Source organism: Abramis brama (assembly GCF_963993115.1).
Source record: "Abramis brama genome assembly, chromosome: 6".
NCBI classification, from domain to species: domain Eukaryota; kingdom Metazoa; phylum Chordata; class Actinopteri; order Cypriniformes; family Leuciscidae; genus Abramis; species Abramis brama.
In genome coordinates, this window is record NC_139968.1 from 7031750 (window position 1) to 7055048 (window position 23299).

General features: G+C 37.9%; 2 protein-coding genes across 2 annotated transcripts in view; one reads left to right on the forward strand and one right to left on the reverse strand.

The window, feature by feature from the left end:
* The window catches only part of psmd1 (proteasome 26S subunit, non-ATPase 1), a 42920-nt gene that overhangs the window by 7807 nt on the left and 11814 nt on the right, over positions 1 to 23299 (forward strand). Inside the window, exons 8-17 of the mRNA XM_084116619.1 lie at positions 1072 to 1132; positions 1241 to 1369; positions 1492 to 1580; positions 1678 to 1756; positions 3337 to 3510; positions 3598 to 3709; positions 4671 to 4867; positions 5148 to 5243; positions 6110 to 6174; positions 21963 to 22077. Coding sequence (XP_083972745.1) covers positions 1072 to 1132; positions 1241 to 1369; positions 1492 to 1580; positions 1678 to 1756; positions 3337 to 3510; positions 3598 to 3709; positions 4671 to 4867; positions 5148 to 5243; positions 6110 to 6174; positions 21963 to 22077 — 1117 coding nt within the window. The remainder of the gene's footprint in view (positions 1 to 1071; positions 1133 to 1240; positions 1370 to 1491; positions 1581 to 1677; positions 1757 to 3336; positions 3511 to 3597; positions 3710 to 4670; positions 4868 to 5147; positions 5244 to 6109; positions 6175 to 21962; positions 22078 to 23299) is intronic.
* On the reverse strand, positions 8368 to 17344 carry htr2b (5-hydroxytryptamine (serotonin) receptor 2B, G protein-coupled). Its single transcript, XM_084116643.1, has 4 exons — positions 17029 to 17344; positions 15575 to 16085; positions 11792 to 11992; positions 8368 to 9864 (listed from the first exon to the last, which is right to left on the reverse strand). The coding sequence occupies exons 2-4, from the start codon at positions 15834 to 15836 to the stop codon at positions 8975 to 8977; spliced, it is 1353 nt and encodes a 450-aa protein (XP_083972769.1). The 5' UTR covers positions 15837 to 16085; positions 17029 to 17344; the 3' UTR covers positions 8368 to 8974.

Here is a 23299-nt window from a genome sequence, read left to right on the forward strand (position 1 = left end):
CTAGTTCACAATGCAATGCAAGTGAACGCGGCGCGCTGGCGCCTCCATGTCACGGTTATTATATTGTCTGCTATATTTGCTTTTTATTTATTAAATACATGCAATTGGTTGATGAAACATTTATTAAAATTAAGATACAATTTGTACAAAACGAAATTCGCTTTAAAGAAAGGTTTTCTACAAAGAAAGTGGTAAAAATCATGTCTGACGATTTACAAAACAAAACTTGCTTTGGTACTTGACAAAGAATCAAATACAGTTGGAAACAACGTAGACCATTAATGACACAGACTGTTAACTATTGTTTTTCATTAGTATTTAAACATTCTCTATGATAAAAAATGTTTGTAAAAAATATTTTAATAACACGGTTTTGGCAGTTATAGAGATCTAATGACGGTGTTCAACTATAACCGTCGGTCTCACGGTTATATACTAACCGTCACACCCCTATTTACGACAGCGGTAATGGACAATTCCGCTTCCAACCTGTAGGGCGACCGAAGAGGAAAAGTTCCTTAGTGTTGCTTTAAACCTGAGTGGAATACCAACACCAAACCCAACTGACAGGAAACCAAAAGATGAGGCAAATGGGTGGAGATTCAGAGGGGGAGAAGAACATTAACATATTCTCCTCAATGTATGTTAGTACCTAGATTGTACATTAGGATACTTTAATATCTCTATAAAGTTCACCACCATTCATTTCAGTTTATAAGCTGTCAGATGAGACCAAACATGGCATAGTTGCATATTAGAACACATTGTGCCACGTTTAATTCACATGTATACCTTTAAAAGGCTTTCTGAAGTACTAGGGCACTAAGGGCAGTAAAGAGTTCTGCCCATATTTGCTCAGCCCTACACTCTCTAAAAATAAGCTTAGTTTCATCGCCAATGTTTATCATTTCTTTTTTTGATTTCGTGTTTTCGTGCGATTCAGCCTCTTAATCATGGGGGAATCATTGTAACTCATAGCCTTGAGAGAGTGAAATGTGCTGTATTTTCCACAGTAAAAAAAAATATTTATGAGATGACATATTCCTTATATGTTCTATGTCCATATTTCAGTGACGCAATGGAGACGGAAGACAAGGCTGGAAGCTCTCCTGCTGGAAAGACTGTGGAAGTGGTGAGTCTTCACTTTCAGTCTTTTAACTCATCAGATATTAGGCTTGTATAAAGTGCGTGTATATTATTATTATTATATTATTATTATTTTTTAATGTATTTAAAATAGAAGGATGAGCCGAAAGACCAGAACTCAAAAATGATCAAAATATTAAGTGGCGAAATGGCCATTGAGCTGCACCTTCAGTTCCTCATTCGAAACAACAACACAGACCTGATGATTCTCAAAAACACAAAGGTGAGAAGCCAGCTCTGATGATCTTTGACATCAGCTGGTGTCATTTTTTTATCATGAATCAAATCCACAGATGTTGGAATACTTCATAAGCTAAGTATGGTTTTACTCCTGATTCATTTCAGGATGCGGTGCGAAATTCGGTGTGTCACACAGCGACGGTCATAGCAAACTCATTCATGCACACGGGAACAACCAGTGACCAGTTTCTACGGTACAGATTCTACATTCACATGCTCACTCATCGAAACTTGGCCTCCTGATGTAGATGAGGACACCCAGATGAGAACTGTCTCCTTTTTATGTTACAGAGAGAATCTGGAGTGGCTGGCGAGAGCAACTAATTGGGCCAAATTCACAGCAACAGCGAGTCTTGGCGTCATTCACAAGGTTAACATTATCATACGCTCAAGGCACTTTCCACAAATAGGGAACAGTTTAGTTATCTATCAGTCTGTCTCTCTGTTTTACATTCCTGTTTGTTTGCTTTAGATTTCTGTTTGTTTGTTTGAGATTTCTGTCTGTTTCCGAATTCTGTTTGTTTTATATTTCTGTCTTTCAGATTTCTGTTTATTTGCTTTAGATTTCTGTCTGTTTCAGATTTATTTTTGTTTGTTTGCTTTAGATTTCTGTTTGTTTCAGATTTATTTTTGTTTGTTTGCTTTAGATTTCTGTTTGTTTCAGATTTATTTTTGTTTGTTTGCTTTAGATTTCTGTTTGTTTCAGATTTATTTTTGTTTGTTTGCTTTAGATTGGTCTCTTTCAAATTACTTTTTGTCTGTTTCAGATTTCTGTCAGTTTCAGATTTGTTTGTTTTTTTGCTTTAGATTTCTGTCTGATTCGAATTTCTATTTGTTTAAATTTCTGTTTTTGGTCTAGATTTCTTTCTGATTCAGAAGTCTGTTGTCTTAGATTCTGTTTGTTTGTTTTCTTGTTAGACTTCAGGTTTGTTTATTTGTTTTAGATTTCTGTTTGTTTTTAATCTCTGTTTTGTCTGTTAGATCTGTTTTTGTTTTTTCGTTTTCTGTTTGCTTTTGGTTTCTGTTTGTTTTTAATCTCATTTGTCTGTTAGATCTGTTTTTGTTTGTTTTCGATATCTGTTTGCTTTAGGTTTCTGTTTGTTTTTAATCTGTTTCGTCTGTTTTAGATCTGTTTTTGATCTGTTTTTGTTTGTTTTCGATTTCTGTTTGCTTTAGGTTTCTGTTCGTTTTTAATCTGTTTCGTCTGTTTTAGATCTGTTTTTGTTTGTTTTCAATTTCTGTTTGTTTTTGGTTTCTGTTTGTTTTTAATCTGTTTCGTCTGTTTTAGATCTGTTTTTTATCTGTTTTTGTTTGTTTTCGATTTCTGTTTGTTTTAGGTTTGTTTGTTTTTAATCTGTTTCGTCTGTTTTAGATCTGTTTTTGTTTATTTTCGTTTTCTGTTTGTTTTAGGTTTCTGTTTGTTTTTAATCTCTGTTTCGTCTGTTTTAGATCTGTTTTCTGTTTGTTTTAGGTTTCTGTTTGTTTTTAATCTCTGTTTTGTCTGTTTTAGATCTGTTTTTGTTTGTTTTCGATTTCTGTTTGTTTCAGATGTTTTGTTATTGTTTTAGATGGTTTGTTTGTTTGGATGTTTCTTTTGTTTGTTCGTTTATTTAGATGTGTATTTAGATATTTGTTAGTAGTGAGAACCATTACATATATTTAAACATTCTTAATTATAACTAAATTTAAACACCAAAATATTTGTGTGTTTTAGTAAAATCATGATTTTATTATGTCTATTTTGACATGATGAATTGATTTAATTCATTGTTGTAAAAACTATTTTAATTACTATGCTATAAAACATGGGGTCATTCCTGCATAGCAGTAAGGTGGTATTTAGTACTATTTGTGGAAAATGCCTGAAATATATATATTTCTTCTTAGTAAAGGAAAATATCTTTATTACGTTTTTATTTCATTGATAAATGCATTTGCTTTTGTGTCCAGGGCCATGAAAAGGAAGCACTACAGCTAATGGCGACTTACCTGCCCAAAGACACCTCACCAGGATCAGCCTATCAGGAAGGGGGAGGGCTGTACGCGCTTGGCCTGATCCATGCTAATCACGGCGGGGAAATCATCGACTACCTTCTCAGCCAGCTCAAGAGTGCCAGTAATGATGTAAGTGCATAATCGCATTCAAATAAACTTTTGCTGCACTGCGACTCCAAAAAAGCAGGAATAATTCTCCATGTTCATTCTTTGCAGATTGTCCGTCATGGTGGCGCTCTGGGTCTCGGTTTAGCTGCCCTGGGCACCGCCCGCCAAGACGTCTACGATCTGCTCAAATCAAACCTCTATCAAGATGATGCAGTAACAGGCACGTAAAACATCTTATATAAAAAATCAATATCACGATTATTAAAAGGTTCAGTTTTGTCAGTAGATTTCACTAAGGCAAGCATCACTATTACTAATGATTAAAATATAAGGCAACCACTTGCTTTACGAGTTGTAATTGCGATTTATTAATTACGATTATCACAATTTACATTGAATGAGGTTTTGAATAGCTTTAGTCCAGTGGTTCTCAACTCGTTTGGCAATGGAACCCACATTTCCCCATGGTCATCAAGCCGTGACCCACTTTTTTAGGGAATATATACATGTGTGTATGTATATATATATATATATATATATATATATATATATATATATATATATATATATATATATATATATATATATATATATATATATATAGGCCTATTATAATACATTTTATACACAAAATTTGTTGACACACACGCACAAGTACGGTCCCCCTTTACTTAACATACTCATAAATTGTAAGAATATGGCTAATACTGATAAATAAACAGTAGGCCTATGAGGTTAAGTTATTAAATAGCAGTCCCAAACTAGTTTTTGTTAATACAATGTTGGAGTGAGCCACCACAGTCATTTAAAAACATACAAAATAACACAAAGTGAAAATAAACAGGACAGAAAAGTCTGTTTTTCTGAGGTGAGAGACTTTATTTCGGCGTACACTGGTAGTTCCTATTGTGCTGGTTCTCTGAAGTAGTCGTGATTCGCCTCTCACAACGTAACATGATCTAAACGCACCTCTTAAGCACGCAGAATAATGTAGGTGGTCTTTTTTTTAGTAATCGTGGCATCCATACTCGTAATCACAGTTAGAAACTCGATTAAGTGTGCAACCCTAGCGACCACCCAGAATACTTTACCATAATGCCGTTCAGTTTTAAATGCTCACCAACCCAGTCTATATTTCAAGGTTAAGCTCACTGTCATGTTGTTAATGGGTGTTGTCACAGGAGAGGCGGCTGGTCTTGCTCTGGGTCTGGTGATGTTGGGCTCAAAGTCGGCCCAGGCGATCGAGGACATGGTGGGTTACGCTCAGGAGACCCAGCACGAGAAGATCCTGCGCGGATTGGCTGTCGGCATCGCCATGGTAATGTACGGAAGGATGGAAGAGGCCGACGCTCTAATCGAGAGTCTATGCAGAGATAAGGTGAGCACTGTTTTTAATTAACATTTCGTATGACTTTTTAGATATTGGAATGTTTGCTGGGAGCTTTTTTGAAAATGTTAAAGTCAAAACCTTAAGGGCAGTACCTAATTTTTCACACAAATGTAATGGTTCATAACACAATTTTCCATGCAGAATGCGTTCTTTGTAGTCTTGGCCGTTTCCAGAGAGCTGTGTTTATTCTGTGAATATATTAACTGTGCGGCGTTCTGAGGTTCTGGTCTGCACACTGAGCTTCTGTTTTATCTCTCTGTCCTGACAGGACCCCATCCTGCGCCGCTCGGGAATGTACACAGTGGCCATGGCATACTGCGGATCTGGGAACAACAAAGCCATCCGACGACTGCTACACGTGGCTGTGAGTCTACACCAGCGAATATTACAAACGACATGGATTATTAGACACCAAAAAAAATATATAAGGGTCATTCCACAATTACATGAGAGAAAATCGTTTGAAAATCAGTCATCTTATTCTGAAATGAGATTAGATATTACCAAACAAGTTCGTAGTGAGAATTTCATAATAAAAAGGCCATAATCTGATATTTATTTTAGGACATTTAACATGGTTTAAAGATTTCATGTAGTAAGACGCATGTCCTAATTAATCACGAATAAAGACTTAATTTTCGATTTTAGATGATAATTGCAGCACATCTTTTTGTTATCATTATAGCGTAGGGTTTTTTTTCTTTTCTTTTTGAGTCTATCTTGCATCTCCTTCAGGTGGCGGCATTTCCATTCTCTGTTGTACTTGCATCAAACGAGCTTTTGGTGTTTCTGTGTAACTTTAAAACATGAATATGCTAGTGTTGTAATTTATGCATTTCTTTTAGATTTAGGCTCTGGTTAAGCTCAGGCACTTCAACTTTAATTATTACTTGATTATTTATACAACGGCAAGAAAATAACATGCGTGCCATACGGAGCTAAATTTAGCCATTGCTCTGTGAGTGATTAAGAGTTCGCTTGCATGAGGACTAAAAGACTTTAATAGGTTGGAAATTTGAAATTGTGGACATGTGAAAACCTGTTAATTGTAATAATATTTTGAAAATGAAATGCCATGAATTTTTAATAATTTATCAGGTTTTTACATCAGTGCTGGCAACATGACACAATATCCGCTCAAACCAAAGTAATGTTTAGTTAATTATGTTATTCTAGATTTACGATTAGTGAGTTTAATATTGTCTGATTTCTCGCCCCTCTTCCTGTCAGGTGAGCGACGTGAACGACGATGTTCGGAGGGCTGCCGTCGAGTCCATCGGCTTCATCATGTTCAGGTATGTTGCCTGTCCTCACCGGTCTCTTCTCTCATCAACGCGCCCTGTCGTCTCGTCCTGCGCTTCATCATAAACAGACGAGCCGCTTTCTGAATGCTTGCCAGGAACGGATTAATCAGGCTTTAATGTATACACAGACGAGATTCCTCCCATTCCTCTGTTGCGCTTTCCAAATGTGTTTGGAGTGTCTCCTGATGTGCTTGTTGCCGGTATTTGATTGTGAACCCATTAAGAGATCGATCACTTCCTCTTATCGTGCCCTGTGCCACTTGCTTTATTGTCAGTGAGTGTGTGCACACATTTTCCATCCTCTTTTGCTCTGACTTAGTGTTTCTGCATTGAGTGTATGTCATCAGTTCAACGGAATTTCTGCCATATTCTTAAAGGGATACTTCAGCATTTAACATTAAGCTTTGTATCAGTATAAAACCTGTAGTATTTTCGAATTACCGTGCTTCCCTCCCTCATGTCCCCCTGAGACTAGAGATTTATGTATTTTTGTCTGGGAAAAATCCTCCAATGACGCAAAAATCGCCATTTTGCGTCATCGGAGGGTTTTTTGGCCAGAGGTGAGAGACTACAGCCAGTAGTAGAGCTCGTTCCGCATGTCTTCAACCCGCCCATAGAGGGATCTCACTCACAAAATGTACAAATAGTGTCAGCCATATTTTATTTGGAAGCTAAGCTAACAGGCTCTTGTTCTGTGGAGAAAGCTGAGTAGTAGTGGTTACCATCCTCTTTTTCAGGATTCAGCTTTTGCTTTCTACAGTCGCCATTCATTGTTTACATGCACACCTTTCGTGTCAGTCTAGCTGAATTCATTCCGATTGGTGAATCTGAATGTAGTGTTTACATGAACGCTAAACAAGTGATCGGTTGATGTGCGTTTTAGCATTGCTAAGAAAATTCCCGCTCCTCCGTGAGAGATACGAGACCGGTGTGTCTCACAAGTATCGCTCATCAGTAATCACGCCACCGGCCTCGCGCCGTTCTCCCGCGCCCCTCAGCCTCGTCCTGCTCACCACAGTAAACATGATGAATGGCGAGTGTAGGACGCAAAAGCCGAATCCCGGACATTTTGGGCGATCTCGAAATCCCGGGCAGACTCGTCACGGAGACTCACGATAAAACGACGTCTTTTAAGTTTCGAGTCAACTAGTAGCCTAGCCTAGTTGTTTAACTGCGCGCTCTTACCGGTAGGCGTGGCTTGGGAGTGGCCTCGCAAGGCAGCGAAGCAAGTGCATTCTGGGAGTTGTTGTCTTTCATCCATATGAGCCAAAAATACATTTTCTGGCTTTTCTCAGTCTAGAAAAATAATTTCACATTTCTACTACATAAATGACCCATTTTAAATACACATTCATCTTTCCAGAGGTGAAGTATCCCTTTAAGCTGTAGTTCAACCAAAAAAAAAAAGTTTTTATGCTTTTTGCCAGACCCCACATTTTTACAGGTTTAGAAATGCATGTTTTCAAAGTCAGGTTGTCAATTGTAAAAGCTCCGTTTAATGAGTTTAGGGTCATGTCCACTACACACTCACATGCGCTCCTGCATTCAAAGCATCTGAACCTCAAGTAATTCTTGAAATGGTCTCAGCTAGACAGCACTGATCTTTGATTGATCTCTACAACAATATTAGGTGACCGTTGCTTTCAAGACAATAATACCTTAAAGTAGTAGTGTTTAATTAGCTAGGTTCCATGTTACACCTGAAGACATCTTGCATGCAGTTGGTAGGACACGTTGTGTTGTCCCATATATATATATATTTTTTTAATTCTTTTGCACAGTCTTTTGTTATTGGTGTCAGTAAGTTCCCCCTCAGATGCCTCTCAGGGTTCTGGGCCAAGTAGAACCGGAGAACTATTTTAAGCCCTAAAAAGGCCATGCGATATTGTCATTTAAACAAAATAATTTCGATGTAAACCCCTCCTTTGTTTAGAGAGTGCATAGATCTGCAACAGTTCAACAGGTTTCTGTCGTCTGTCATGCAAATCACGCAAAACAGTTTTGTAGGTGTTGATGGATCTCTTGCTACAAATGCAAATGTATTATTCTCACTATGAGAATGTAACAGTTAAACATGTTGATAGATGATTGTTTTTTTTTTGTTGCAATTATAAACTGTAAACATTAAGGAGCACTTGCAGTTTGCAAGACACATTGTTTTCTTAATTCACAATGAAACCATAATGATTATCTAGAGAAAAAGTTTATTTGGCAATAGTTCCAAGAATCTTCAGAAATGTCAGTATCTACAGATGATTCTTTCTTACATTTACAAAAGCACTTGTTTTTTGATTCAAGATCAGTCTACAGAAATAAAGAAGCCCTGCTATAATTCAGTAAGGCATTTATTTTTCCTTGTATACAGAAGGTAAGTGGAGGTGTGATTTAAATGAGCTATTTGTGCTTATCTTTATTAAGATGTCTCTTTTTTTTTTTGGCTTCACATTGTAGACCCTGTCAACCAAATTTGGGATGTGCGTAGACAGTCCTCTCTTGCCCCTAAGTACTGTTTATTTTCACAGTACCGCCAATTATTAAGCTGGCCATTATTTTCACACGCAAAAGCTGTGTTGTCTCTTTTGGTGGTTTTCAGACATTCATCTTATATCCCCCAATCCAAGGTTTAAAGATGGAGTGTTGTATTGGCTGCGATGCTGAACAAACCTTGGACTTGGCCTTGGACTTCTTTTTGACCATATCTCATTGGTTCCCATGAGGACTTGTCGTTTTTATGCCACTGAAACACTATGGCAAGTCTCTATCTTGTCTTTTCTGAAGCGTGTCAGATATACTACACGTGACTTACGTGTTCATCAGGTTTGCAGTCTTCGTTCTCCGCCAGAAGCAACGTGTCCAGCGTGATATTGGTGGAGGTCTGCAGATTCGTGGGCCGACGCCGGAGAGGACTCTGATAGCTTACAGGGCTAATGCCGTTTTTCATACCGTGTTTCATAAACCGTTTTGAGTTTTCAGTCACTGGTGACCGGAAAGCAATTCTGCTTCTCCGTTGCATTTTTGGAGTCCTCACACGTCTGTAGTTACAGGTGATGTAGCGCCTAAAGGCCTGCCTGAACGTCCTGTTAAACAGCGTGTAAACCAGAGGGTTGATGCCCGATGAAACATATCCCACCCATTGAAAGATATCCAACAAGTGTTCCACTAGATTACCGTTGCACCCTTGACAGAGTACAGAAGTCACATTAGTAATGAAGAAAGGACACCACATCACAACAAACAACATGAATACAATTCCCAGAACCTTTGATGCCCTTTGTTCATTAGTCAAGTTTTGCATGGACCTCTTCCCTATGGTGGACATCCTGCGGAGAGGAACCTCATCCCCTGTGACGGAGCTCAGTGTTCGGTCCCTTTTTATTCCGTTTGCATTGCCCACTTTCTCTGGTGAAGAGAGAGCCGGCAATTCCTGCTGGAAGACAGTGGAAACTGTGGGCCTCCTAGCTCTCGATCTCAGAAGATCAGCCTTCTTGCGTAGGACTTGGATTGTCAGCAAGTAGATGATCATCATAATTGTAAGGGGTATAAAGAAAGCCGTCAAAGACCCATACACCTTGAAGTCCCCAAAGCCCTCTGGTGACAACAAACAGGTGTGGTTGTTGTTGAAGGTGATGTTTGGATGATTGGAGACTTGTAGCCCTTTGATTGGAATTGGTATTGCAATACCTGATAAAGAAAGACTAATCGTTAAATTGAGCAGAGAATAAGGTTTAAATAAAACATTAAAATGTTTATGCTAGTTCCGACTACAACACTGGTTAGAGTTAAACTGTCCAGCAAGATGGAGACCCACAAACAGGATTGGACACCCCTGGACTAGGTTGTTGCATAGTTATTCATTCCCTATCTAAGCTCCTGCCCAACAAATAGTTTTGTGCTTTGGCAGATACCTTTTTATTTTATTTTATTTTATTTTATTTTTATGAATAAAATGCTACTAGTTGATTGATTGGCTCTTCAGAACCTTGAACAGTTCAGCTTGTGTGGTGTTCCTCTAGGCGTGCCTATGTTATTGAACAGAACGCTGGTCTCGAGGCCTTTTTTAAAATGCAAAACTTGTAGAAACGTACAATCAAAAACAGCATGAGAATTCCCCTCTTGATATTGTGGAGCTCTTGTGTAAAAATGTGTAAAATTGCCAATTATTACTAATAATAGCATTTATGACAACATAACACATAACGATAACACATCTTGGACTTTTACTTGACGTATCCATAACCAGGGGTGCACATAACTGGTGTGCATGCGTGATCAAAATAAACGATGGTTAGATAGCAATCATGATGAGAAGCGTGTTCATTAATTTTTATTGGTGCAACGGATCGCTGTTGATCCGTGATCTGCACGGACCAGCCTCCACGGTTCAGCAATCATGTGATTCGCGGATTAACTGCGAAGTTTAACCATCATAGAGAGAAATTGCATCATTCGGACATGTCTTTTCTTGCCAATTTACACATTCAAATGATTTTAAACGTGGAAGAAGAGATGAAAATCGCGAGAGAGGCACGTTTCAGACAGCTCTTGAATACCGAATTTATTCCTCTTTTGCCTTTACTTGCGCTTGAACGGACACATACACACACAATTACGTCAAAATGCCCGTCTCGGCAAGTCTTCTCTCAGTTATGTCACAACAGTTGAGAAAGAAACCGGATGCGAGTTAGTATGTTTGTTCTGTGCATTCGGTCTTAAAGTGATGGCAGCCTAATATTCCTGCTGTTGTCTGTGCCATTAATGTTAAAAATAACGTCATCTACCGTTTTCGAGAGAAAAAAAGATGACGTGATGACGACAGCTTGTAGGATAAGTGTGCCGTGTAAAGTGTGAGTACCAAGCAGCGTCTCCAGGTGCTCCCTTGAGGACCAAACCAAAACAGTTATGTGCACTCCTGTCCATAACCATGAGCTCCTGTCTTTTCTCAGTAAGACTGCTTTGTCAAATGTGAGAATATGTGAATCCGTTCTCAGGAGTACACAGAGATGTGGTGTTTATGGTCAGGGCTGAAGTGACAAAGCACGTGGCCTGCCTTTTTATGGTGGTGAAGAGTTTCCAGAACCATGCCTTGAGGTCGTTCAAACAACACAACTGTTGTTAACGAGCAGAAATTTCAAGGTGTTTACTTTCATTTCACCCCCGCAAGCCAATATTGCTTGTGTAAATGGAAGTTTGCTGGCCAGTCAGTGACACAAGATAAAGGAAATTTATGCGTATGCGACTTTTCCAGAGACAACGAGTGTTGAGATCATTGATCGGTGTGGAGATTAAGGACTGGGTTTTGCCACAGTTTGTATATAGCTATACACATCTTATTAAATGTAGGTAACGAAACTAGATTTGAGCTTGATCCCATTTTTTAAACCGTATTGCCTCCATCTTTCGAGAGAAAATTGTGGCAGTTGTGTTTTTAAAATTGATTTCAATTGGGTTAATGCCATTCCCTACAATTGTAAAGGCAATATTTCCTTTTCATTTCATAGTAGATATAAATATTTAAATGAGTATTTGTAATTGTTCATGCATTCATTCATATTGTAAAAAAAACTTGATTTCATGTAATAGTGTCTTTTCGGCTTGCGTTTTGACATACCTATAGAGATTAGCCAGACAAGTGCGATTTTCGCCAACGCTTTCGCTCTGGACTTGAACTGGCTGTGCTGGATTGGCTTCTTGATCGCTATGTAGCGGTCGAGGGAGATGGCGCACAGGTGCATGATGGACGCCGTTGAGAACAAGACGTCCAGAAACAGCCAGATAGGGCACAGGAAGTCTGGAAGGGGCCATCTGGAGTCTGGAATACAAAGAGATGATTAAGCACCAATCAATGGGTTGGCTGAATTGGAGATACGACAAACTTTTTGCCATTTTGTGATGCGAGACACTTAACTTCGAATGGGTTACTAACCCTGACAGAGGCTATGTTGTGTTTCTGGAGACTTCCAGCCCTAACCTGCTCCCTCAAACTAGTTTAACTCCTCTTCAGTCACCCATGCAGAATAGGCCTAATATTATTATGAACATTTTACATCACAGATTCCACGTAGTGCTTCTAGTCATTTAAGTAGTTTTTTTTAAAGATGATCATACATGATCAACATGTTTTTGCCAATTCTTTCAAATGACTTTGCAACTTTTCGTTGCCGTTGCATTACTCACAACGCAGGACTCACTGTAGATGTCAACAAACTGGTTTTCATTTGTTTGTTTTGTTTGGACATGGACGTTAGGAAATGCATTACTTTTAAATGTATCACAGCCTTTGCATCTCATCTTGCATCTATTGGATCTGAAACATTATGAATAATAAATAAATAAATTGATACAAGCTTGAGTTTAACAAAAAACAGTTCATAAGATCAGACACTCTAGAGCTTTTGGCTCATTCATCAACCTCTTCATCAGTGATGCGGTTTATTTTAGTGACAGACATGAAATGGTGAATTGAGTTGATTTCATCCCAGTACACTTACAGATAATATTGTCTAAAGCCTTTAAGATATTGTTTTCATGTTGACAGTTTTTCAGTTTGTCTTTAGATAAACTCGGTGGTACATGCCATATTATTGCCCTGATGACAAGTGAAAACATTTTTTTGTAACATTCTTCAAAAAGTTGATTACAAAACTGTTAATAAACCTGAAGTTATTGGATAAGTTGAACAAAGCTGCATTTTGTAAAAGCTCTATGGGGTGTATGTGTTTTCAAACATGATTTCTTTTAGCTTGCATGGACCTAAACTACAGTGTATCTCCAAACTTGTGGTTTATGAGCAGATCTCCATGGTTTGGAGAGGCCTTGTCCAGATGTTGAAAACTGGCATTAGTCAGATCACCCCTCTTTACTAAACAGACCTTCATAGGAGCTCCTCAGAGGGTACATTATTGCCAGCTGGGCTTTTTGAAGCTTTCTGAATCATTTTTGATCTGAATTGATTTAATCAGCATGAGTCAAATGCATAACATGCATTAAATTAGTTTTTGTGCATAAATTGAGCAGTGTTTCTTCCATTCCATGTCTGGTGAAATTTGAATATAATTTTGTGAAGCAGTTGAGCAGTAATAGGTTAATTTAATTTCATTTAGAGTTACACTTTCCCCCCAATCACAGAAATCCTCTTTTAACCAAAATGCTATTGTTGCTCAATAGATTCAGATCTAAGAATTATTTTGTAGAGTGTAAACGTGTGTCCATGTTCACCATTGTTTGGTGATTTTTCACAGGTGAAATTCGGTCAGTTGAATAGGAAAAAATATTGCAATATTTGCGATATTCCAACATTTTATGATGCCTACAGAATCTAAGCGAACATATCATTAATATTCACTACATCGTCCCTCCCTAGTTTCCATATAGACTGTCAGAAAAGTGTGCCCTCTCTTCCTGAAAGCTAAATAAAGACACTCTACCACACTTTAGGTTTGCACTGCCAAGTCTCAACTTCCTCATGTAAATATTTCCCTCTTTCCCAGAGAAATACATGTGTGGTGTGCTCTCGAGGGTAGGCTCTTGTTTTTAGCCCTGTTGAGAGTCTTTATCAAGCACTGTGTAGATTTTCAGTGTTCAGTCGTTGCTTTAACTTCAGTTTCTGTCTTCACCTGGTCCACAGATGTGGACGTGGCCTTTGGTATAACATTGGTTTTACTGTTTGAGCAAGCACATCTTACTTCACCGAAACCTTTGAGTTACTCCAATTGGGAAAGGTCACTTTTATTTTGATGATTACATTTAATCGCAAGTTATTATCTTGAGGATTAAGGTCTAGAGTTACTGCTAAGTTGTATCTAGAGTTACTTCTTTCTTGGTCAATAAGTTGTTGCACTCAAACCAAATGTGTTATTGTACCCCTTCCTCCTAAGGTAACTCAACTTAATTACCTGTCAGTGCTCATGACTTCTGGTGAGCTTCAGCTGTTTGGTGAAATCTCATGTTCACACATGGTTCTCTTTGTGTGGGACACCTTTAGAAAACCTGGACTTTTGCTCCTTTTTCCTATCCTTATGGTCCTTGGGGGACGACTCAGTGCTTTCACGTCATCAAGGCTTGGTTTAACTCAATGACTGAAACCTCAAAGGACCAAGTTTCATTTTCAGGAAAAAAAAAAATTCCCATCAATTAAAGCCAAGCCTCTCCATCTTTACACTTTGGCTCTGTTTCCCCCCAATTTCTCAAAGTGTTTGACAAGTTGCTTTGGATAGATAGCATCTGTTGAAAGTATTTTCCAGGACAGATGACTGGAGTTAAAGGGATATTTCATGCTAAAAATGACAATTCTGTCATAATTCTTTGGCGTTTGTGTCGTTCCAAAACATGGACCAAATTGACTTCCATTCTATGGACATAAAAAAAAGTTAACATTTTGAAGAAATTTTTTTCTTGGTAACACTTTATTTTGATGGTCCCTTTTGAACATTCTACTGACTATAAGTGACTTTGCAACTACATGTCAACTTATTCTAAACCTAAACCCACCAGTCTACTAATACCCTACTAACACTTTGAGAGTTAGTAGACATGTAGGTGCAACGTTACTTTATAGTCAACAGAATGTGTTATAATAAAGTGAAACCATTTTCTTTTGTGTCCCACAGAAGACTGGAAGTTTTGTTGAGTAATTGATGACTGAATCTTTGGGTGAACTATCCCGATATTGTGATGAAGCCAGCAAAGTTCTGGTTCACTTTAAGCTTTAACGTGTGAAGACCAGGTGCAGCAAATGAAGTAATAAATGTCATCAAATCCAATCAATGAGGAATAATGGACCGACTGGAGTGTTCTGGCATCGGAGCTGAAAGACACGCTGGCATAAGAACGACAGTAGTAGTAGCTTGGCAGATGTTTGGAAGTTTTGTGAGAGACATGTTTTAATGCCTGCTGTGTGTATTCGCTCTGCCAGTGCAGGGAAACGAAACATGGTCTTTATTATTCTGTTTAATATGGCTTTAGTGGTACACTGAAATAATCACACACAAAAAAAGTCTACAGATTTCATCTGGGCTTTAACTTTCACTATCGTACAAACCTTATGGAACCACCAAACTAATGTTGGTGACACTTTACTTAAAGCCCTTATGGTATGGTACATTATAATACGTTATATCTTTTCATAAATAATTGTAACCAGTTATAATGCATTATAATATTTGCAGATTCTGAGATTGGTTGATGCGTTTTAGTGCATTATACTTTCTAAATGCGTGTTAAATGAATAGATAAGTATTATAACTGTGGTTACAATTATTCATGAGACCATACAATGCATTATATTACAGCATTAAAAATACGTTTATAATGCATTATACATACAGACTTTAAGTGAAGTGTTACCGAACTTGTTTTATTTTTTATTTGTACAATCAAAGTTCAGATGACTTACGGAAAAGCACAGTCACCAGAGCGATGGGCATCACTAGCAATCCCACCAGTAGATCGGCCACGGCCAGAGACATCAGGAAGAAGTTAGTGGCGTTCTGGAGTTTTCTCTCCAGTGACACCGCCAGAATGACCAGGATGTTTCCACCAATGGTGGGGAAGATGACCAGGAGGATGATCAGTGCGGCCCAGCGGAGTTGTTCTCCAGGCTCGAGAAAATCCCGGTCCTCGCTCCCTGTTTGGTTGCGGACACTATAGCTAGCCATTCTGCTTGGTAAAACTGAGCTTTTGTTTCTTCCGTGGGCTCGTCCAGCATTGTCCCTCCGATCAGATCGTGGCCGAGTGTGTTCAATTCATGCGATGCACTTCTGTTTGCGTGCAAAAGCCAATTTATTGAGAAAGTGAGTTTCCCTTCCAAAGTATTATCTCCAGATGCAGCCAGAGTTTAGAGTAGAGCAGTCACATGGTGGACGAGGTATTGCCCATCTTTGTTCTGTCTGTGCGCTTTTACACTCCTGGAAATATAAACATTTGAACGGTGATCTCGTCATTCAAAACACATTATCTTAAACCGGCATATGATGAATATGATTTTCTTGTCATGCGATTAGAAGTACGTGTGCCAGACCGTGTTTGTAATTAAGCAAGGAAGTGGCTATCACTAATGATCTGTGAATGCTGACCACATGGAGTCATTTGCGTCCCTATCTAGCCCAATCAGTCGAGATGACTTCATAAACAACGTTTATGTTTTCAGAATAATTAGGATTTCATAATTGCATTATAATTTGGAAATGGTTCCTTCTGGCATAACATTATGTAATGACTATTATGAAATGCAGACAAACAAATGTTGTGTAATCTTATTTATCTTGTATATTTAAATCTATATTTTCTCTTATATATTGAAAATATATATTTTGTTATAGAAAATTTAAATTAATTTACCTTATAATTTGGGTAACACTTTCCGTTTTTTTTTTTTTTTTTTAAACATTAGTTAACTACCTTAGTTAACATGAAATAAGAATGAACAATACTTCTACAGCATTTATTACTCGTAGTTAATGCTAATTTCAACATTTACTAATACAGTATTAAAATCAAAGGTTGTGCTTGTTAACATTAGTTAATGCACCGTGAACTAACATGAAAACACAATGAACAGCTGTATTTTTATTAACGAATGTTAACAAAGATGATGCATCACAAATGTATAGCTCATTGTTAGTTAATACAGCAACTAATGTTAACAAATTAGAAAGTGTTAATTATTGTAAAGTGTAACCAAAATTATTATTTTTTTAGAAGCTCTGTGAAAGTAGATTCCCCTACAAACTCTGTTCACGGTTTCTTCTTCTAAGCTAAAATATATTTACAATATTTAACTATACATTTTTTAAATTTAAAATATTTTTAAATATATTTATTTTTTTCCAAATGATTTCTACTACTTACCTTGAGCTCCAAACTGTGTGTTTCCTCTTCATTAGCTTAATTCCGTATTATTCATAGTCTTTTAAGCAAGTGCACTAAACGTCCCTCAGATTGAGACTTATTGCCTTTTATAATCTACACCCCAAAACATTAGGTTGTCCAAATTCCTGGTGGGCAAAGATCCAGATATCATCTCACTCTCTCGGCTTCGTGCTGAGGAACTTCCCTGTGCTTGAGGAGCTGGACGAATCCCCAGATCTTCTCCGCATCACCTATCATGATCACCGGTCTAAAACTTCCACACGTCCTCTAACCCTTCCTCTCTCGTTCTGTCTGTGTTTACGGCTCGCTCTGCCTCTCCCTCCCTCCCTCTCCCGCTCGCTCGCTCGTGTGTTAGACCTGGAGAAGCTGATGGATGAGTCGACACCGGGGTGGATCCAGTGATCCTGGGGGGTCGTTTCCTCAATGCAGCCGAGAGCCTATTCATATTTGTCAGTCATTGTCTTAAACTGCAGCGCGACTATACTACCATATTCCCTCCATTTAGTCAACTAGACTATTTTAATAAGTGCACATCCCAGCCGTCTACTTTTCTTCATTTGTGTCAAACCCCTCCCCAAAAACATGTAGTTTTTCATCAATCTCTGAAAAGATTTTTAGAAGATAAAAATCTAAAGCTCATTGAGTATCTCTCCAGACTTGAACCTTGAAAGCACCAAGCTCATATTCTTCAGGCATCCATACATCCAGATTGGAGGGATTGTCACTGAACACACTATGAATACTAAGGGGCTGATCTGTCATATTTTAAGATCGAGTGAGTACTTTGCATTAAATTACTACTTTTTTTCTTCTGGTTGGGTCTTTGTTCAGCTTCCCGCTCCCATTCCCAGTGTTTTCAGGCTGCACGTGTCATGGCACATCTGTTTCCCACCTTACCACGGTGAAGCTGAAGCTGGTTATTGAAAACAACAACAACAAAACCTCCTAACTCTGTGTGTGTGTTGTGTTTAAACACATTTCCAATCAAAGGTTTAAACACACCTACTACTTCTGATTAAAAGTAAAGTCATAATTTTGAAATGGCATAAATGTAAATATGAGAATTATGAGAAAATTCCTTTCTCTAGTTTCCCGAGGCTCATTCTGGCGCTGCTTCATGAGGTGCATCTTGGACTATTAAAGGAGTTTCTACACTGTAGAGAAATTGCAACTACTTCAACTTAAAGACTTTCAAAAAATTCAGTTCTTTATATTTTACTAAACCGACTTAAAAAAAAAAGTGTAACAAAATATTTAAGCTGAAATTGGGTTAAATGTGAGTTAATATGAAAACATGTTGCCATTACTTATTGATATCATTTTTATAGAGTGTGTATTTGACACTTGTTGGCTGCTTTGCATTCATTATCAGCGCATGTTTGCCCTCTTCAAAAATAATATACTTCATACATCCGCATTCATGCTCGTTATTGGCTTTGAAGACATCTGTATTGTCTAAGCCATTCGATCAAAAAGTTTTAAGATCATGAGAGATATTTCAGTTGAAAATCTTTGTAGTGTGTGTGTGTATGGAAACTTAATGCAAAAATGTCTTTAAATGCTTGTTTAAAGGGAAAAGAATAACAGCTCATAAACCTGAATCCTATACTTTGATGATAAACTAGTAAAGAAATACTTTTCAGTGGAGCAAGGGCTGTTGTGCAGATCTCTCTTCTGTTTGTTCAGTTTGCTGGTGCGTTGGATAGCGTCTGGCTGAGAGAAACTCTTGAACCATGTACGCCGCCGACTCCTGGAGTGTGTCACGCTCCGGCTTTTGTTTATAAAAGTTAACAAGAAAAAACTTAAATCAGACAAAACAAATTTAGGAGGGAGCTTTTAGCTGAAGATTTAAGAGTCTGTTAAGGCTGATGTGTGTGTGTGTGTATGTATATATATATATGTATGTGTGTGTGTTTTAAATGCAATTACATCAGTAGAAACTGTAATTACAGAATAATTAAGAAATGAAGGGAGAAGTAATTGAATTATAGTAATTGAGTACTTAGTACTGCATTACACCCAACACTGATACCACAGCAAAAACTACTAGCCTAACTAATAAAGTTATGGGGATACTGTTAAATTTAAGCAGAATAATTGCAATAAAAAGAAAAAAAGTTAGAAAGCATGAAAACTCAAGTCTGAAGCAAAACGCAACCTATAGCAATGTGTTACGGCAACAATGTCTCAGACAGTCTGACGGCAAATAAAAGTAAATCGTGAATAAACGACTTTCGAGTGATTCGTTACAAACCTGCGCATCAAACATGCTAAATAAGCCCGACCGTGCTTGTGTGATGCGCTAAATCAAACCACATTGGTTCTCGCACGTTACGGAAGAACTACTTTTCCTCTTAATGGCGATTGGCAAACCCACTTGAAGGTGCATAGCGCCACCTACTGTATGACACCTGCATGACAGCTGACGTAAATAAAGGATCAGGCTTAAGACAGTCGATATCGGTCCGTTAAAAAACGCCACGGTCTGCAGAGTCGGCTCTGATACTGATCCTTGAGCTCGGGACATCCCTAATATATTGTAGAAAGTAGATTAGTACTCAAAGGGGTTTCTGCTAAATTTGCGTATAAAGTGTGGAGTTTGAGCAAATGTTTTTTTGTGTGTAAATGGCTCAATTTTTTTTACAGATTGGCAAGTGGTTATGAATAAATACCATAACGTATTGAAGGCAAATCTAGATTTCTGAGTGGAAATTTTGGGTAGACAAATGAAGCTTCAGTCTGAATTTGAGACTATGCCCAAATGACTAGTCAGGATTAGATGAACTAAATGTTCGTGAATAGGCGTAAGATCCTCGCTAAGATTTGTATTTGTACTGAAGGTTCCCAACTTCTTCAGCATTGAGACTGTGTTTCCCAGAGCCTGCCGAGTTTGGCAGAAACCTTGATATCCAGCGCAACACGTTAATCCCAGCATGATGAAAGATCAAGGTCAAATCCTTTTTTATTGCTAGTGGCATTCGTATGCGAGTGCTAAACTGTGGATTAGCTTCCCACGGAAAGGGTATTGCGGTGGGAAGAGTTCGAGCTCTTGTCTCACCTGGACATGCTGTGCGTTATTACAGACCAGTTTATTGGCTACTCTGGTCTGGACCTAAACTGAACTATACTTGTCAGTCAGCGCACTTTAAGTTAACCCGGTGTTGCGCAATCCTTTTGTTAGTATATTGGTGCCAGCCAATCAAATGATCTACGTTGATCAGATTAGTATGATACCCATAGAAAATAAAGTTACTCATCTTTTCTTTGTGCAGTTTTATATGATGACTGATTTATAGGGGTGTAACAATATATCACTAAATATCGCAATACAGAAATGCTTCAATATGTATTGTGGATGGTGACAAGATGTGTTGTGCATAATTCCCCCAAATTTAAATGCAGAGTTTTAGTGTCAGAACTGCATTAAACTACTATTTATAAAATGTTGAATGTAATGCATAATAATGCAATGGGGGAATATCTGTGGGTCCTGATAATGCCAAATGTCTTGTTACCAGTAAAAAGTGGCTTACATTATTTTAAATATATCTAGTCAGTGACTAGATTCGTCTAAAATAATCCTGTGTTTTCAGCTTCAGAATCATGAATATTGTTATTCTGGTGTCTCTATTGTCCTGTGCTTTGGGTTTCAGCACCAAGTCCAAGCCTGTTCATTTACACACAGCATTTTAATCAAAAGTTTTTGTTAACCTTTTACCATATGTCTTGGAGTATCATCGCAATATCATATTGTGAGTGCAGTATCGTGATATGGATCGAATCGTGACATGAGGGTGTTGTTACACCCCTACTGATTTAGCTTAAAACACGTAAAATCAAGATAGGAGCTTAAGCGATAAAGTTATACAGAAGTATATGGCAGTATAGATTCACAATACTGGCTTTCATTTCAGTTATTGGCCACAACAAAGACACATTTATATGCTTTAATTAGCAGAATTTCTAAATCTGTGCCTCCCTCATATGACATCTTGAAATTATAATTTTATTTATTGTGGGTTTTAAAAAAAAAAAATGTAAATTGCAAATAGTTTCAGTGTGAAGTAAATGAGCACAAGTAATTCTCTTTAATATAATGTTTTATCTTTCCTTGACTTTGTGTTATGCGAGTGTTGGCATAACAGAGTCTCTGAGGATTTAATGAGGATTTAATGAGGCGCTTATTTGACCGTTTTATTCCTAGATGGGCATTTAGTCCTTCAGAATAACATCACTGCAGTGTTAAACAGAGGCTTTGGAAATATGGGATGCATTTTCTCAACATGACACGTGTAAGCAAACCAGTGTGATTTTGAAGTTCAGTGTGTGACGTAATCTGACGGCAGAATTTAAATATGCATTCACATCATAAATAATGTAAACAAACTTTGACAGGTGACGAGTATAGTTGGTGAAATCACAATTTGCCGTTTGCCCTTTTAGTATAGCTAATTAGTTTTTCACAAGGCCAGCTTGACTGTAGTTTAACCAATTGAATCTCTGTGTTACCTGGCTTGTAACTAAGGTTTTCACAAAAATGGGAAATTGTCTGGATGTACTGCTGCTTTTGCTAAAAACGTTTGTCACAATTGGCCTAACAATCCCATTGCCATAATTTTATGGCCTTTTTCATAGTAACCACACATCTATACTTCAAATATACTTGAGAACTGGAAACCGAAATAGCTGTCCTGCACTGTTTTATCAAGTCAGCATCGTTTGTGTTACGAACGACAATTTGACTGAGAGCCTGTGCGCCAGTTTAAGAGTTCCTTTGCATAAACTTTGAACAAAGAACTGAAGCCCCGCATTCCTACACCCGATCCAAAGTATTACTGTCAGGGAAAATAAACCGTTGTGAAAAATTTATGGTCTTTCCTTCAAGTTTTTTTTTTTTATATGTGTGTCTACAGGACTCCAGAACAATGTCCCAGTGTGGTTTCCCTGCTGTCCGAGAGCTACAACCCCCACGTCCGCTGCGGCGCTGCAATGGCTCTGGGCATCTGTTGTGCTGGCACCGGTAACAAGGTACTGATATCGTGCTCTTACAGTCGGCTTCCTTGAATTAGCCTGTTAATGAGGCTGTGCAATATGAATAATGGAATAGGCAGGGCTTGACATTAACTTTTTTGCTCACCAGCCACTGTGTCTAGTAGGGCTGGGGTAAACGATTATTTATTAAACGATTAGTCGGGCGATTATTTTATCAATTAGTCGACTAATCTAAGGACTAATTTGAATGAATTATCCTGTCTGTTATTCGCATATCTCTCGAACCATTACTCTGATGGATTTCAAACTCGACAGCTGTCTGGGCACGAGTAAGTGCAGTGCCAAGTTTGACGTTGTTTGGATGAGAAATGCAAAAGATATTGTTAAATATATCAGTAAAAGAAGCACTTAGAAGGTTGTGGTTTAAAAAATAAACATTCTGACGTAAACACACTGTCAGCTACAATGTTTACTTCTGAATAATATAGTATAAACGTGATAAATCCATTTTGATTAATTTGAGTAAAAAATGTGTTTTCTTTACCAAGAAAGTGGCAAGATGAAAACCACTATTTTCTGTTTCAAACTTTCACATAGCATCTTTAGGTTATAATAACATAAATAATTCAAATCCAGATTTTGATTTTCAAAGATTTATTATAAAAACAGATTATTTTTTCCCAAAAATGCAATTAATCCACTGAATCAATATAAAAGTTATTTTTCATATTGAAACTGTTGAAAATACACAACAAAGTAAGTTGATCCACATGACAGCCTCTGAACTCGGTCAATGCTGATCTTATATTTAGCACGTACTGGACTAAACATAGGCTACATTCAATCAGCCATCGCTAAGAAATACCTTCTGAAATTTTTTGACGGCGATCAGCTGTAAAATGGTCCTGCTCGGTTTTCGTTGACTGAGTACAAGAATTGAAAGTTTTTTAAAAGATCCCCTGGGGTTCACGTGTCAGCATTCGACATAAGTTTGACGCTGTCGTGTGAGAACAAGCAACAGTCGGCATTTCTCTTCCTCCCGCGTGCCTCATCTTGTTAATCTCCTCACGTAAATGATTAGATTTCGATGGCTTACGTTTCTTCCCTACGGCAGAATCCACCACAGGTTCATCAATGCCGTCAAATGTATTCATTTTTTTGTTTGTTTGTTTGTTGATCAAAAAGTGCAAAATTGATAAGGAAAACTAGGATGCCGGGTGTATTCAAAGCGCCACCGTTACTGTTTACAATGCGTGGA